Source organism: Oreochromis aureus, linkage group 17, assembly GCF_013358895.1.
Source record: "Oreochromis aureus strain Israel breed Guangdong linkage group 17, ZZ_aureus, whole genome shotgun sequence".
NCBI lineage: Eukaryota > Metazoa > Chordata > Actinopteri > Cichliformes > Cichlidae > Oreochromis > Oreochromis aureus.
In genome coordinates, this window is record NC_052958.1 from 38,825,609 (window position 1) to 38,841,195 (window position 15,587).

General features: G+C 46.2%; 1 protein-coding gene across 4 annotated transcripts in view; it reads left to right on the forward strand.

Moving 5' to 3' along the window:
* The window catches only part of sbf1 (SET binding factor 1), a 55,027-nt gene that overhangs the window by 30,973 nt on the left and 8,467 nt on the right, over positions 1 to 15,587 (forward strand). For all 4 annotated transcript variants that reach the window (XM_031736086.2, XM_031736087.2, XM_039600849.1 and 1 more), the window contains 19 exons: positions 1,076 to 1,181; positions 1,765 to 1,897; positions 2,017 to 2,125; positions 4,030 to 4,143; positions 7,822 to 7,899; positions 8,117 to 8,230; positions 8,324 to 8,452; positions 10,525 to 10,623; positions 10,720 to 10,927; positions 11,333 to 11,445; positions 11,555 to 11,704; positions 12,346 to 12,414; positions 12,509 to 12,670; positions 12,784 to 13,049; positions 13,444 to 13,616; positions 13,714 to 13,787; positions 14,656 to 14,848; positions 14,918 to 15,045; positions 15,134 to 15,309. In XM_031736086.2, coding sequence (XP_031591946.1) covers positions 1,076 to 1,181; positions 1,765 to 1,897; positions 2,017 to 2,125; positions 4,030 to 4,143; positions 7,822 to 7,899; positions 8,117 to 8,230; positions 8,324 to 8,452; positions 10,525 to 10,623; positions 10,720 to 10,927; positions 11,333 to 11,445; positions 11,555 to 11,704; positions 12,346 to 12,414; positions 12,509 to 12,670; positions 12,784 to 13,049; positions 13,444 to 13,616; positions 13,714 to 13,787; positions 14,656 to 14,848; positions 14,918 to 15,045; positions 15,134 to 15,309 — 2,594 coding nt within the window. The remainder of the gene's footprint in view (positions 1 to 1,075; positions 1,182 to 1,764; positions 1,898 to 2,016; positions 2,126 to 4,029; positions 4,144 to 7,821; positions 7,900 to 8,116; positions 8,231 to 8,323; positions 8,453 to 10,524; positions 10,624 to 10,719; positions 10,928 to 11,332; positions 11,446 to 11,554; positions 11,705 to 12,345; positions 12,415 to 12,508; positions 12,671 to 12,783; positions 13,050 to 13,443; positions 13,617 to 13,713; positions 13,788 to 14,655; positions 14,849 to 14,917; positions 15,046 to 15,133; positions 15,310 to 15,587) is intronic.

Genomic DNA, 15,587 nt, shown 5'->3' on the forward strand with positions numbered 1-15,587 from the left:
TGTGACCAACAACTGATTATTTTACATACAATAATTCGTTTCTCGTCATTTTATTTCCATGTAACCAAAATGACCAGACCATTGACTGGTTGGTTTTTTCCCAGTTGACAGCAGTGGCTCTGAGGAGGACTGTGGTGGCCTCAGCTATGACACCATGGCATCCAGTTTGGAGTATGTTTTTAAGGCCCTGCTGAAACCAGCTGCCTCCTCAAACCTCACACGTCTTTAGACCACAGCTGAGGACCGAGGCGAACGCAGCTGATGATCAGATGTTGGATCACAGTATTGAACTACTAACAGCTCACCTGTGGCTGCTGATGCTATCGCTGTTGCTGTAGAGAGCATGAGATAATGCTGCACTTTTTCCCCAGCTGGTGCTCCACGGCCACACCGATCAGCCAAAGGTGGAAGTGGATTTGTAATGAGCCACGAAGCCTTTGTGATGTTCTCTTGTGCTGCAGTCATTAGTTAGTGTTGTCTGTCTGTAGCACTGATTTGTTTAGTTGGAGTCTAAATCATCTGTTTTCACTCTGCTTGTTATTTCAACAAACACAGATCAATATTTATTGGCTCCTGTCTACAGCACAGTGCAGCTTCAGTTCTACAAAAGTTAATTTTGTGGTCTGTAACAAAGACAATTATTAGAGAATTGGGCATCATTAATGATTTCTCTGTTTAAACCTTTGGACAGAGTTCAGTTCAGATAAGATCTTCTGTGAATTCAGTTGCTTTCCACACGTTAGGCTGCAGTGGAAAAGTCGCGCATGACCCCTGCCGTGTTTCTGGGATCTCGTTGATATGGTGGTGCTGCTGGTGTTTTCAGTAAGGTTGTTGGCTTGGAGTCCCGCCCGGCCCCATTCACATCCCGATCAGCTGGAATGGCTTGTGTTTAATTTGTCACGTAGCTGCTAAGCTTCTGGGATTCTCCATCTGTCTCTGAATCACTCTGCTCTGTGGACATGCACAGTTGTGATTAAACCTCGCCGCCAAACCCCGACTCTCTGACAACCACCATTTATTCTGTCATTTTCACACCTGCTTTCAAATCCTTTTTTTCTCCTCTCTTCGTCTTTAGCGGACTATAACATTAGGTGCTGGCGACCGGCAAGTCATCCAGACTCCAATCAACGACTCTCTTCCTGTCAGTGGCAGCAGTGTGGCTCAGCTCTTCAGACAGCTCGGTACGAGCAGATATGAAAAATACTTTCTTACTTTCTTTCTGCAAAGTTGCTGTAGCACTGCTGTCAGAGTCCACAGCATCTGCAAACAACTCTGTTACTTAATGAGAAATGTCACCTCATAAGAGATGCATATAAATAATTAATTTTGTGTGTGATCTTTGTGATAAAACAGAAAATGTGCTTGCTACAGGCCAGGGAAGACCCATGTGGTTTCATTCTCTGTCAGTGTTGAACATAAAAACTCTCCATGTTAGACCTTTTTTCATCCTCTTTGCTCTTTATGAATAAAATGGATATCTTCGTATGCATCTCAGACATACGGCTGTGGCTACGGCCTGCTGCTCAGACCTTCTGTTTCTGAGAGCCAGCCAATCAGAGGACAGTTTTACACTTTTAGTGTTCAAAGAATAAATGCAGGTATCAGTTTAAAAGACATGAGAACCTTCAACTATATCAAATATGATGAAACTTGTTTCTCTAGTAATGATGCTTTAAAATCACCAATATTTCTCTGCATGCTCGCCTGCAGTGCATACAGCAGGTGAGGTAGGTGACACGTCCTGTCTGCTCTGTCCTCCCTCAGGTATAGCCAATGTTCTCTGTCTGTTCTGCGCCGCCCTGACGGAACATAAAATCCTGTTCCTGTCCAGCAGCTACCAGAGACTAACGGATGCCTGCCGGGCGTTGCTGGCCATCATGTTTCCTCTGAAATACAGGTGTGTCCCACTACTCTTTCTCTGTGCTCTGTCTTTATATCAGTGTTGATCAAGCCAAACTGTAGACACTGCTGAAAGCAGGAAGTGTGTAAAGTCTCTTATTGTTTGTGTTTTCTCAGCTTCACTTACATTCCCATCCTACCTGGAAAACTACTCGAGGTCCTGAGCACCCCCACGCCCTTCATCATTGGTGTCAATTCCTTCTTCCGCTCTGAGACTCAAGAGCTGGTGAGTCCTCACTATTTGCACCTTAGTAAATATGAGGCAATGCTTCATTACTACATGAGGTAGACTAGTTTTCATCAGTGCAACAGCAAAGAGCAGTGTCAGCAATGGTAAGGCTGAACTTGTGTCTTAAAGGTTTGCTGAGGAAAGATCCCAGACAGGAGTGTTATTGTCTGTCATCGACCTGACGTTGTGGAGCTTTTCTTTTCTTTAACAACCCACCGGCTGTACAAAAGGAGGCTGGTCTTATCTTTAGCATTGGAATAGTTGAGCATTTTATTTACCTCTGTCTTTAAAAAATAGACTTGGATATCGTTTAACGTATGTTTTGTGACCTTATATATGATTAAAGTGATATGAACAGTATTTAGAAGTGTGTCGGCAGGGGAGCGCTGTCCTGGGACAGGAAGGGTTCGTTCGGCACTAAAAAGACGAAGCTGTCTTTGATGGGAATAAATCAGCTGGATAAACTAACTCTTGCTTAGGTTAGTCTAAAGCTCCTGTCCTTGTAATTTGGGGCTTTTAATGATTTCTTTAAGCGGTGAAAACAGTTTTTTTATACCTTGAAAAAACAATAGCAGAAATGTGTGAATCCACACAGGGTCAAAGGTTCACATACAGGTTCAGATATGTGTCTGTATCCACACTAATGTTTGATTTAATGTCTCAGTGAGTTTCACCTTAACCAGATGCTTTTGATGGCCAGTGCAGGCTTTCACACAAGGCACCCACAGACACTAGTGAGAAGTTATCACATTATAGAAGCTTCAGCACCACAGCTTAAAGTGAGAGGAGTAATCCTGTGGAGTCAAGAGGGACCAAAGTGAACTTGGATCCTGGAACACGAACTCATTAAAAGCCATGACGTTCATGCGCACGATGAGTGTAAACGTCTCATCACAACTGTGGAGCTTCAGCACTGACACAAGAAAGCTTTTGCTTTTAAGGTGGACGGGCACCTCTCTCTTAAATCTGTATATAACTGTGTAAGTGATGACTGCTTGCCACGACACGTGACGCATGTCTGAATGAGGTTTTTGAGCTGCGTTCGCCGCTGTAAAGGTTTGTGTACCACAATTATCAAACAGCTGTGGAAGAGAAATGAACACGAGAGCAGGTTAGCGACACACAACCAGCTGTGCCAACTCTACGCTGTATCAGCACTGAAACAATCACACTGCACAGTGCACTATATAAACAGCTGCTGCAGGCTGGGGTAGATGTGTGATATCATAGTGTTTAAAGGACAAACGGCTTGTTTCCTAGTTTCACACAGAGTCACACAGGGACAGCTCTGTATATCAGTAAGAAAAGCCCTGACATGGCTCGTAGCTGTGATTCCATGTGAACTCGTACTGACCCGCTGATCTGTCTTTTATTAAACTGCCCTGCTGCCATCCGGCTGTTTGCTACCTGCTAACCTTTGTAGATGCGTCACTTTATCATGCGGTGGTCTTTGTAAACTCGGCCAAGACGCATCATACCAGACACCAGGACAGTAATTGGCGATTCAGCGTCATGATCAAAGAAAAACAGGTCTGTTGATTGTGTAATGGATCCTCGTCAACGTGACTAATCACGTGTGGCTGCGTGCTGCCTCATCAGAGCCTTTAGCTGGTCTCACAACAAGGTGCTGTGTTTTGTACCTTTATTGCTGTAAGAGCAGTGGTTGTGTGTCACTGATATGTGACTGTGCGTTCTTTGGTTTGATTACTGCATCATGTAATGAGCAGCTGCTGAGAGGCCACTTTGTTGCTGTGTTTGTCTTCCACTTGATCTAATCAGCTCCTGTTTCACTTTTTATCAGCAGTCCCAGAAGCACAGATGAAAAGCATGTTCACGTGTGTGTGTGTGTGTGTGTGTGTGTGTGTGTGTGTGTGTGTGTGTGTGTGTGTGTGTGTTTTCAGCTGGATGTGATCATTGCCGACCTGGATGGAGGCACAGTTACCATCCCCGAGTGCGTCCACATCTCCCTGCTGCCTGAACCTCTGCTACAGCAGACCCAGACTGCACTCTCCACGGTAAGAGCTGCAACACACCCAAAGCCATAATGCACACAATTACTGGGAAATCTCAGTAGCATGACGTGGCTGGTTTCTACCACCAGATTTCCCAGTGCTCTTTATGGGATTAGGTGCCAGTAACATCTTCAGGAAGTGCTTCTCTTTCCTAGTATTGATTTTTCCAATGCTCCAGTCCCTGAGTAAAAAAGTCCTGATAACACACTAGATTAGATTCCAAGCGGTCGTCTCTGACTGAAATGTTACTGAAGTAAAAACATGTAAATACAAGCATGGATGTATCAAAAGCATTTAAGGTGGGATTTTATCATTAATCACGCCTGAAATACTGCACAGCAGTGTTTTATTGTTGGGCTTGATGGGGTGGAAAAATGAGATACATTTAAGAAGTGCAGAGTGTGTCGTCACCTTAACTGTGGAAATGCAGCGGGTGTGTGTCTGTTTTGAAGCAGCCTTTGTAGAACTTTATTGTGTTTGGTTATCTGATAAATGCACAACCACAAAGGGATTAAGTCCAAGAAACTTTAGTTTGTGCTGAGGCACAGCGCTGCAGTTATTACTACATTTTAATGGTTATTTCATTGATTTGATAGGATTTCCCTTTTTTAAACCCCGCTGCTTCGATGCAGCGCGCTCACCAACCAAGCACCGTTTACTGTTTTTGCATTCTTATCAAGCTGTTCTTCACATCCTTCCAGTAGTGCAGCACCAGCCCTTTCTGAGAAACACTTTTTATAAACATCTCCAGCTTCCTCCTTCTCTTATTGATATCGGCTCGATACATCGATTTTTGTTCCTGCTTCCTTTGTCAGCTCTGTTTGCTTTGTGCAAAGCTCATAACAATGGAGATGATGGGGCAAAGCAGCAGGATTTGTTCCTACTCGTGACCATATCAGCTCTGACTGAATTGGTTGAGCTTCAGGAAGTGATATCCAGTTTATGAGCAATTTACTGGATATGCAGTCATTTTACAGTCTCAGCCATGTGTAAAATGTAATGAGAAATAATGGGTAAACACAAAGTGTGATACATGATGACACTCAAAGTGTTTTTACAGAATTATACAGCGGTCATAAAATATTCACAGCACTTTGCTTTTCATGCTTTATTCTTTTCCTACATATAAAACATGGAGGAACTGTGTAACTCATTAACAGTGAAGATGAGAGTGAAACACAGATGTGCAGATAACATCGAAGCCTAAGCTGCTGCTGCTGCGCAACACTTTAAACACCTCAGGCTCGTCCACATACATGTCAGATTAACATAACTGGAACTTCATTTGTTTACTAGGATAAAACACTGCAGACAGACAGAAGTGCATGCTTGAATACCAAGTCAAGGGTAAAAAGGCTCTTCAGTCGTGGTCTTGCTCTGTTTTATGATCCTGGTGTTTGACTATGTTCCATTTTTGGATAAACGATCATGTTTTTTCTTTTTCCCCAGTTAGTTTCGTCCTCTCGTCACAGCGCCGTCACAGAAACATTTAGATCAAGAGTAGCTACGTTTTCTTTTATCGAGTGATGACAAGTCAAACAAAATGCTCACATTTCTGTCAGATAAGGTCGAACTCTGTGTTTTGCCTTCTTTTTTTTAGATATTGTCTGTAGGAGTAAAGGACTGAGAAGCTTGTCACACACCACAGGAGAGCTTTTCTGTGGCACTGAGACAAAGGGTAGAGTGTGTTTATTTGGAGCTGGGTGACTTTGCATTTTCAGCGCAGACATACAGTGTGTGTTTGGAGCCTGGTATTTGAACTTGTCAGGCTCTTCCCACGGAGCCTCACAGTACTGTTTCTTTTTTATATTTTGCCTTGACATGTTTTTGAATGACACTCATCAACAGTAACGTCAGAGAGGAGTGCCGAATGATTTCAGTCGATATCTGTTTTAGTGCTGAGAGCTTGCACTGTAGTAAGGATGCTAATACTAAGATGCACAAGTGCAGTGCTGGTAGGTGTGTTGCACATCATGGAGTAATCTGTTAGACCGCGTGCTGCTTTAGAAAACGTGACCTAAGATGAAGATGAATGACTACAGAATGCTTGTGTGTCCTGAAGAGTATTTTTAGCATGCATTGTACCATGATCCAAACTCTTTGTTGTTCAGAGAGGCTGTGGTTGCATATTGCAGTTCCCCATGGATTCATTGTAAATTCACTTGATTGTGGAACATACCTCAGACTTTTCGGCCTGGATAAACAGGAATGCCTCGTACATAAACTACCAGTTATCTTTATCTGATGCTCAAGTCAAAACCTCATCTGATCCCGTCTGTCTTCCTCCCTGTCAGGTTGTGGAGGTTTCTTCCTGTTAAAAGGGAGTTTTTCTTTCCCACTGTTGCCAAGTGCTTGCTCAGAGGGCGTCGTCTGATTGGTGGGTTTTCTCTGTATAATTGTGGAGTCTTTACTTAAACAGTATAAAGTCCATTGAGGTGAATGTTGCTGTGATTTGGTGCTGTATAAATAGAGTTGAATCGAACTGAACCCTACCTTGCCTGAGCAGACTGTGTTCTGAGAGGCCTTTGAGCATTATTCTTATTCTGATTGGATCACAGGACGTTCCCCGTATGTTCCCTCCTCACCAGTGACTCTTATCACAAGAACATCGCGCGGCCTCTGCTGCACACCGTGTGGCGCATGTGTTATCTCTGTGTTTAATTAGTAATTGTGTTGTTATCCATTGTTTTAGAGACCCTGTTGTATCTGACTGAGAGTGAATATCATGTTGGGTTTAGTTTGGTTTTATGTGATAACTGTCTCAGTCTACATTGATGAGCCACAGACGTTATTGCAGTAGCATCATATGACAGCTCTGTGTGTCAAAGTGTCCTCCAGGAAGACACTGAACTTGGCCCTGCTGAGTTAGGCCACATACCAAAGATGTCAGGGCTCAAAGAAATGGATCGATTTAATAGAAAAAGAATTTATTGTGAAAGTTTTGTTTTTGTTTTTGTCACTGGGCTCTGTGTGCTTAATGACTCCTAACCCTGAGACTGCTGTGGTCCTAACACTGCACTGATAGTTCACTGTGTTATAGGCCTGCGTCCTCAGCTGGCAGAGCTGTGCATAAAAACAGATCCAACTCTGACACACAGATTGTTACTAATGGATCCAAACATCCAGGCAGACCAGATATCTGCCACACTGACAGCCCTGCTAACTGTGAAGCTGATCTGGGGCTCATCTGTGAAATTGTCCCTCAGTGTGCTGCTGCTTTGGATCAGAGTTCCAGGAACCACGCTGATGCTGGAGATGGTTGGATAGCAACCCTAAACCAGGGCTTAGCTGCTCAGCTGTCCTTACACTTAGCCTGATGAATTTTCATGTTCTGAGCCTAAAAGCTGTAACCAAGGATGATGTGTGTCTGTCTGCACACTGCGCCACTGTGTGCGCGCCACTGACAAAAAAGTGACAATGTCTTAAAACAGATATCAAAGTAAAGTGAAGCTTCCTCTTCTTCTAAGTTTTCCCAGATGTTGTTCACATCTGACAGGAAACTTTGCACCTGTGCAGTAAATGTGCTTTAACCACGTAGTCTAGTGAATACGAGCTCAGAGATCCATCACTCTGAAAACTGTGAACTCTGGAGTTTCTGCTGTTGTTTGTATCAGCAGGAATCAGCAGCAGAGAGGTGTGGTCAGCAGTGATGGACGGTGACTTTGTTTTTTGTTCCTGCAGGTTTTGGATCCGGAGCTGGAAGTTGCCGATCATGCATTCCCCCCACAGTCCACGCAACCCTCTGCTCTCAAAATCCAGGCAAGGAATAAACTCGTGTGGTGACATAAATGTTTGGTTTATACGCTTAAATTATACAACAGCAGCAATAGAGTGTTTTTGTTTTCTATCGCTGGCATAAAAGAGGTGGTGGAGGTCATAAACACTGGAACCTGGTGGAACAGCAGATTCAGACTTCTCGTCTAGACTCTTTCAGTTTCTCTGTCTGTGAAAGTCGTCTTTACTGTGTGCATTTCAGGACAAGGAGATCCGAGCGGTCTTTCTGTGGCTGTTCGCTCGGCTCTTCCAGGGCTATCGCTGGTGTTTACATATCATTCGCATTCACCCAGAGCCTGTGATTCGCTTCCATAAGGTACAGGAATGTCCTGGCATGGCACACCGCTGTTAATGTGCATCGAAGAAAACAAATAGTCTTGATGGGATTGGTGCTAACGCTTTTCCACAGGCTGCCTTCCTGGGCCAGAGGGCGTTGTCAGAGGACGACTTCCTCACCAAGGTGTTAGACGGCATGGCGTTCGCCGGCTTTGTGTCGGAGAGAGGTCCCCCCTACAGAGCCACAGACCTGTTTGATGACGTAAGTCTTTCAGCACAAAATCTACCCGTTCGCTGCTGTTTGTGCGATCATGGAGCACAGTAGTTAATGACAGCGACGATCAGAGTGGAAAAACGTGTTAAGCTGACATGTCAGCACATGTTTGACTCTCATCTGAGAAAAAGAAATCAGCCAGGAGGCTGTGCAGCATGTGGTTACCAGGATTTACCTGTGTGGAGGCAGCTGATAGGTAGATTTGAAAGGATCTCCCCCCAATAACAATGTGGGTTGTTAAACACGATAATTAATGAAACATGTTTAGATTACTGACGGGTGGTCAGACAAAATCTTGGTTGATTTTTACAGGAAGGAAATTCTAACAAGTATTTTCAGTATTGACAGTGAGGCGACGTTAAGACGAGTGATCTGTGTTTGCTGTGATCATGTATTTAGCGTGTTTTCACCACAAAATACCCATGATTCCATAGTGATGTTCAGTAGTCAGCAGTAAACATGGCTGCCTTTCTCCATCTGCAGCCCACAAATATTTTGTGTGTCCATCAGAGAACACAGACGTCCCGCATGATGTCAGATCACACATTAAACAGATTTCAGCATCGCGTAAAGTCTTAAATGTCACAGCAAGTGAGTGAGTGGGTCCGGTCTGCTGCGCCCTGCATGAAGCATCACCCCCACCGAGGGCTGCCACAAATGATTATTTTGATAGTCGACTGATCAGATCATTGGACGCATGCACCAGCATCTTATATAACTATCATTAGCTTACAGCTTGAAGTGTTTCAGGTGCTAACTACAAATAAAGACAAAATGATAGTTTATTAAACCTTTAATGAAATTTGCAGATTGTCTGGGTGGAGAATATAACAGGACACTGGACTAAACTCTCCACCGCCTCACACTTCTGTTTAATCAGTTTTCTGTTTGACGTTATTCAGCTGTGTGAAAACTAGAACTTTAAACTCAGCCAAACCGATTTACTCAGGAACAAATAAAACCCTGAAAAAAGCCAAACAAGAACATTTGTAAGTTATCTAAGTGACTTATATATCATGTTTAACCTGAGTAGCCAAAGACCGCGGGGGGCTGAAAATGATGTGCCGGGAGTTCGCCGTTCTCGCCGGCTCTAGTGAGCCTCGAGTTCCCAGTCAGCTATGGAGCTGGTGGGTAACAGACGTCTCCGAAAACATCGGAGCAGTTTTGCAAATATGTGATGTCTTGATAAACCGAGCAGATATTTGAAGTTTACACAGCTACATTCTCACCTGAAAATATGTTAAAAGTTTATTTTGTGACCCAGAAAGATTAATAAGAGAAATATTACAACTAAGTAGCTGCCGCCATTGTTGGAAACTGGAACTGGCTGAGCCACGCTTTGAATTCTGGGATATGGTGGGCCACGAAGGATGCACCCGACCCATCCTTCAAGTCTGGGGAAATGAAGGATGCATTTGTCGGCCGCATTTGGAGGAGTCTACCAATTTGGACAGTCTTCGATGCGTTGCTGTGACACATTTGGTCTACAAATGCGGCCCCTGAATTTGGATACAGCTACAATACCACAGACTGCTTCTTCTTCTTCTTCGGCGTTTAACGGCAGCTGACATCCTTGTAGATTCAGTGCTGCCATCTTGTGTTTCAGTCCATTATTACACTCTTAAATCCTACTACTTATTCCTGCGTCTTTCAGGATCTTAAAGCTTCTAATGACGCGTCGACTATTAAATTAGTCGTTGACGATTTTGATAGTTGACATAATCGTGACTAGTTGACTAATCGTACATCCACCCAAAACCAGAGATGGGTGGGGGTGTCTGATGTCTGAAGCTGGCTCTCTGTTGTGTATTGAGAGCCCAAAATGATTCTTCTCACTGCAGCTCAGATGTGAGAAACGGCTCTCTGTCTGAGATTGTAGCTGGCAGAGTCATCGGATGTCAGACCAGACAAACAGTTGTCACACAAACCTTTATTGACGTAACAGAAAACACGTTCCAACCTGGTTTAATGCACCAATGACCTGACCTTTGGTTACTGAGCACAGAGTGGCTCAGATATGGAAGAAACTTACTAACATCACTGCTGTCCTCTTTCTACAGCTGGTAGCAAACCAGGTGGAGCGGATACGGCAAGAGGAGGCCTGTCTGCACAAAGTCATGAACCATGTCAAGGAGGTTGCAGAGCAGCTCTTCAAAAATGTGCGTTTCTTCAATTTAACTTTCTTACGGTTTCTGTTTGTCACCATTGTTTCCTCGGTTCTTCCTTCAACGATCGCCGTCTGTCTTTTTTCTCAGGAGAATCCCTACCCTGCTGTGGCCATGCACAAAATCCAGCGGCCGTCAGAAAACAGTCAGAACAACGCGCAGAATCAGGCGTCTTTCCCCATGCTGGACGATGTAGCGGTGCAGCTGTTCATCGATCACGCTGCCGCCAAGCTCAAGACCGCACCTCCCGCCGTCAAGCCAGAGCTCAAGAGCATGGTGCCATCTGGGCCGCCGCTGGGTGAGCTGTTCTTAGCATGCACATGACCCGAGTGCAAACTCATATCGGCTAAAGCCAGTCGGCGTACGTCAGTGTGGTGAAACTGTAACGTGAGATTAACTGAAATGGTAAATGGCCCCTTGTATAGCGCTTTACTCAGTCCCTATGGACCCCAAAGCGCTTTACACTACATCCAGTCACCCACCCATTCACATGCACATTCACACACTGGTGATGGCAAGCTACACTGTAGCCACAGCTGCCCTGGGGCGCGCTGACAGAGGCGAGTGTGCCCCAGGTGAAGGTGGCAAACACCCGCTTTGTGCATCTTAAGCTTCCTGTGTTAACGTCATACAGTCTGACAGTGTCTGCGTAGTAGGGCTTAGCTTCTGTGCTGTGGTGAGTCTGACGCTCTTTGCTCCACAGGAGATATCGTGGACAGGAACGGCAACGTGATGGCTAACAGCGCTCGCAGGCTGGAGGTGGTCAGGAACTGCATCACCTACATTTTTGAGAACAAAATGCTGGAGGCCAAGAAGGTAAAGACACGTGTGTCTCTGACACGGCGTTCACATTCACAAACCTTTGTTCAGTCTGCAGGCTGTGTTTGTGTGTTGATTGTGGTCGTTTGTCACGTTGTCTGTCCAGCTGATGCCAGCTGTGCTGCGGGCGTTGAAGGGTCGGGCAGCTCGCGTCTGTTTGACTCAGGAGCTCAATCAACACGTCCTACAGAACCGAGCTGTACTGGATGACCAGCAGTTCGACTACATTGTGCGCATGATGAACTGCACCTTACAGGTGAGCCGGCTCACTAAGGTACCCAATAGTCTTAAAGTCCACCAAGAGGAATGGTGCCTGTAAGTGTTTTATGTTTCTGCAGCTGTTTGAATCACCTGTTGTGGCACAAAACAAGCCGCTGAACTGCATTATGGGAAGTGTAGAGTTCAGTGTTTTGGGAGCGTGACCCATACTGACACCAGGTCGCAGCTTTGACTTTCTCTAGAATGAGTTTCAGTCTTGTCAAAGTGACAGTAATAGCTGTGTTACTGTTGTTCACTCGTCAGTTTTCCCCAGATGCTCGCAGCTGGAGCACGTCGACCTGGCTGTTGCCCAAAGCTAGAAACAGCTGTGTGAGTTCCAGTTTGGACTATAAGCCTAAACTGAGAAAGGCAGAGTGTGTCTTCATTGACTCCTCAGAAAAAAAGGCTTTTGTAGTGTCAAATTTGCACCGTTCCTCTGGTTGTTTCACCATTCTGACCCAATCCTCCTCCTGTGTTAAAAATCAGCCTTTTTTGTCAGTAGCTGTTGCACTTAGTTTCAAACAGGAGATATATACAGGCTAATCAGACGTCATAGAAGTCTTTTGCAGCCTCACACACGTCTCTGTGCTTTGGTTTTGATGTTTTGGAGCTCAGTCCTTTCCTGCTCTTTCTGTTCAGGACTGTTCACACATGGATGAACACGGGATCGCGGCGGCGCTTCTTCCCCTGGTCACAGCCTTCTGCAGAGTGAGTGCAGCCTTCCTAAAATGAGAGTTAGCCCAGACTGTACAGTTTGAGGTGTTACTGAGTTCATTGGACGTCTCTGTGTTCTGTCTGACAGAAACTGGGAGCAGGCGTCACTCAGTTTGCTTACAGCTGTGTGCAGGAGCACATGGTGTGGACCAACATGCAGTTCTGGGAGGCCATGTTCTACAGCGACGTCCAGAACCACATCCGACACCTGTACCTGGAGACGGAGGACGGAGGGCAGCACAACAACTCGGTGAGCAGAGCGCCCGCATGTTCCATGCTGTGTATATGTGATTAAAAGTTCACCGTCTAACTAACGGAGACTCATTGAGCTGCTGAGCTTTGTTCATCCTGATGTGTTCTCAGGAACAGCACGCCGGCTCGGGCAACAGAAGGGAAATCGGCGCCCTGGAGCTGGCGTCAGAGCAGAGCCGGCTGTGGCCGACGCTCAGCAAAGAAATGCAGATGGAGCGCGTGCAGAAGGAGGAGAGCACGGTATTCAGCCAGGCGATCCACTACGCCAACAGGATGAGCTACCTGCTGCTCCCGCTGGACACCAGCAAGAACCGGCTGCTGCGGAGCTCCGGCCTCGGAGACGTGGAGAGCGTCAGCAACAGCTACGTCACAAACAGGTAGGAGTACCCGTCTGCCCACAGAGGGCGCAGCTACACCGATGGATGTGGTGCCACCACAGCACAAACAACTCTTTAGAAATATGTTTTTATCTTCACACAATCCAACTAAACATGTCTTAGTCTCATTAAATACTTTCACACTCAAAACAGCTGATTGGCTGAGACATAAAATGTCTGTTTTTGTTTTGCTGTGAAAGTGTTTCATTCGTCACATTCACTTTGTGTTTAGTAAGACAGGCTTTTATTGTGAAATCCCAACATCTGTCTTTAAAACAGAGACTTTAAAACTGAGTGTGCAGTTCAGAGAGAAGTTTATTGTTTAGTGTTGTGAGTAAAGCCTCGATCAGCTGGTGCTTCGTACATGTTCAGAGTGCATGTGTTTGTGTTGCAGTATTGCAGGCAGCATGGCGGAAAGCTACGACACGGAGAGCGGCTTTGAAGACGCAGAGAGCTCAGACGTGGCCAACTCTGTGGTGCGCTTCATTAACCGCTTTGTCGATAAAGTGTGCAATGAGAGCGGCGTGACCAACGAGCACCTTAAAGCTCTCCACGCCATGATACCAGGTATGGACGAATCACGATGTCTGCCTCGTGTCAGCGACACACATGAAACGTGCGCCTGCTCGAGCCTCACGCTGTCTCTGCACTTTCACATTTGCAGATATCGTTCAAATGCACATCGAGACGTTAGAAGCAGTCCACAGGGAGAGTAAGAGACTGCCTCCGATCCAAAAGGTAACCAATTCATATTTTTACATCCCACTGGACAAAGGCCATGCAGAACCCCAACCAGCCCCGCCCACTCCCCTCTTCACCAATCCCTTCAGCTCAGGCTCAAAGTGTCACGGCAGGTACGTCTGTCAGCTGGAGACAGAAGCGTGTGACTCGCAGCACGCCTGAGCCGTGCATGTGGGGTGTGCAGTTTGCTGTCTGAGGCTGGAGGCTGCTGCAGCTCTCCCAGGTCAGAGCTGCGTGCCTTCCATCTGAAGGGTGCTGTTAATGATGGGTGGCTTTATGTGAGCTTGATCTAAGAAGGGCGCTCTCCATCTTTATCCTGCTCTCACAGCATGCAGGGTCAGTTGAATAACAACTGGACTTTTATTGCAATGCGGTCGCGTGGCTCAGGGTGTTATTGCAACACACTACCAAAGCTGTAATTGATTTCCGCTCTTTAGAAATCTCCCGGGCCTCACTGGTTTACAGGAAGTGATGTAAGGGTCTAGAGGAAAAAGCCAGCTTCTTATTTCTTCTTGTTCATTTTCAGCAGGCCACCCACTGAGACCATCGCTGCACATTATGATATGTTTCACTTTGTGTCTGTCGGCTCATGCATTGGTGCAGGTCGCCCTCAGCACGGGTGTGAAAGCATGCAACAGTTGCAGTGGTTCTTTAACAAAGTGTTGTCCTGATGACTGGTGACTGAGATAACCGCATGTAGTTTTAGATGTTTGGAGGCACAACGTTTGATGGCCTCTGTTGCAGGACAGTAAACCTCATTGCAGTCAGAGCAGTTGTCTGTCGGCCATGTTTGGCTGTGATGAGGAGCGATGTCGTAAGGAAAAAGCACCGGATCATCTCTGTCGCTCTCTGCTGTGTCTTTCAGCCCAAGCTGCTGAGGCCGACTCTGTTGCCTGGCGAGGAGCTGGTGATGGAAGGCATGCGTGTCCACCTAATCCCCGATGGGCGCGAGGAGGCCACGGGGCTAATGGGAGGTCCGCCTCTACTGCCAGCTGAGGGCGCCATCTTCCTTACCACATACCGCCTCATCTTCAAGGGCACGCCCACCGATCCATTGGGTAAGAGGAATTTTGTCTGCAACTCTGTCGATTGTTCTGTTTGTCACTGACCGCGTTGTCCTCCTGCAGTTGGAGAGCAGACAGTCACTCGCTCCTTCCCCGTCGCCTCCCTGACAAAGGAGAAGAGGATATCGGTCACGTTAACGATGGACCAGTTTGTCCAGGAGGGACTCCAGCTGCGGTCCTGCACCTTCCAGGTACCTTCCTCGAAATCACGCTGTTCAGCTCTCAGCCAAACTAGAATGTGGCGCTCTGACCTCGTGTTGTGTCTCTGTCTATGTGTAGCTTATGAAGATTGCATTTGATGAGGAGGTGGCGTCTGATCTGGCTGAAGTTTTCAGAAAGCACTTGCACAAACTGCGTTACCCTCAGCATGTGCAGGGCACCTTCGCCTTCACTGTGGGTCAGAGTGGCAAAATGGTGGTGGAGCACAAGACGAAGGACAAGAACCAGTCGCTCAAGTAAGTGTGGAAGGACTGAACCTGATGCTATGAATAAAAGAAAAGAGCCATCAGTCAGCACAGCGAGCGTCATGTCAGGATGTTAGATCACTGACCCCGTCACTTCCTGTGGGTGGGCCAGCAGGTGACACAGCTGTAACATCAGGAACATCAGTGCTGCTGCACTCTGCTGAGGCGTTCAGGTTTACCTCGAGCTCCACAATTTTCACCAGGAACACCCCCTCAGCCCCGCCCACCCTATCTTCACAGTCCACACTGCTGACAGTTCTTTCAAAAGA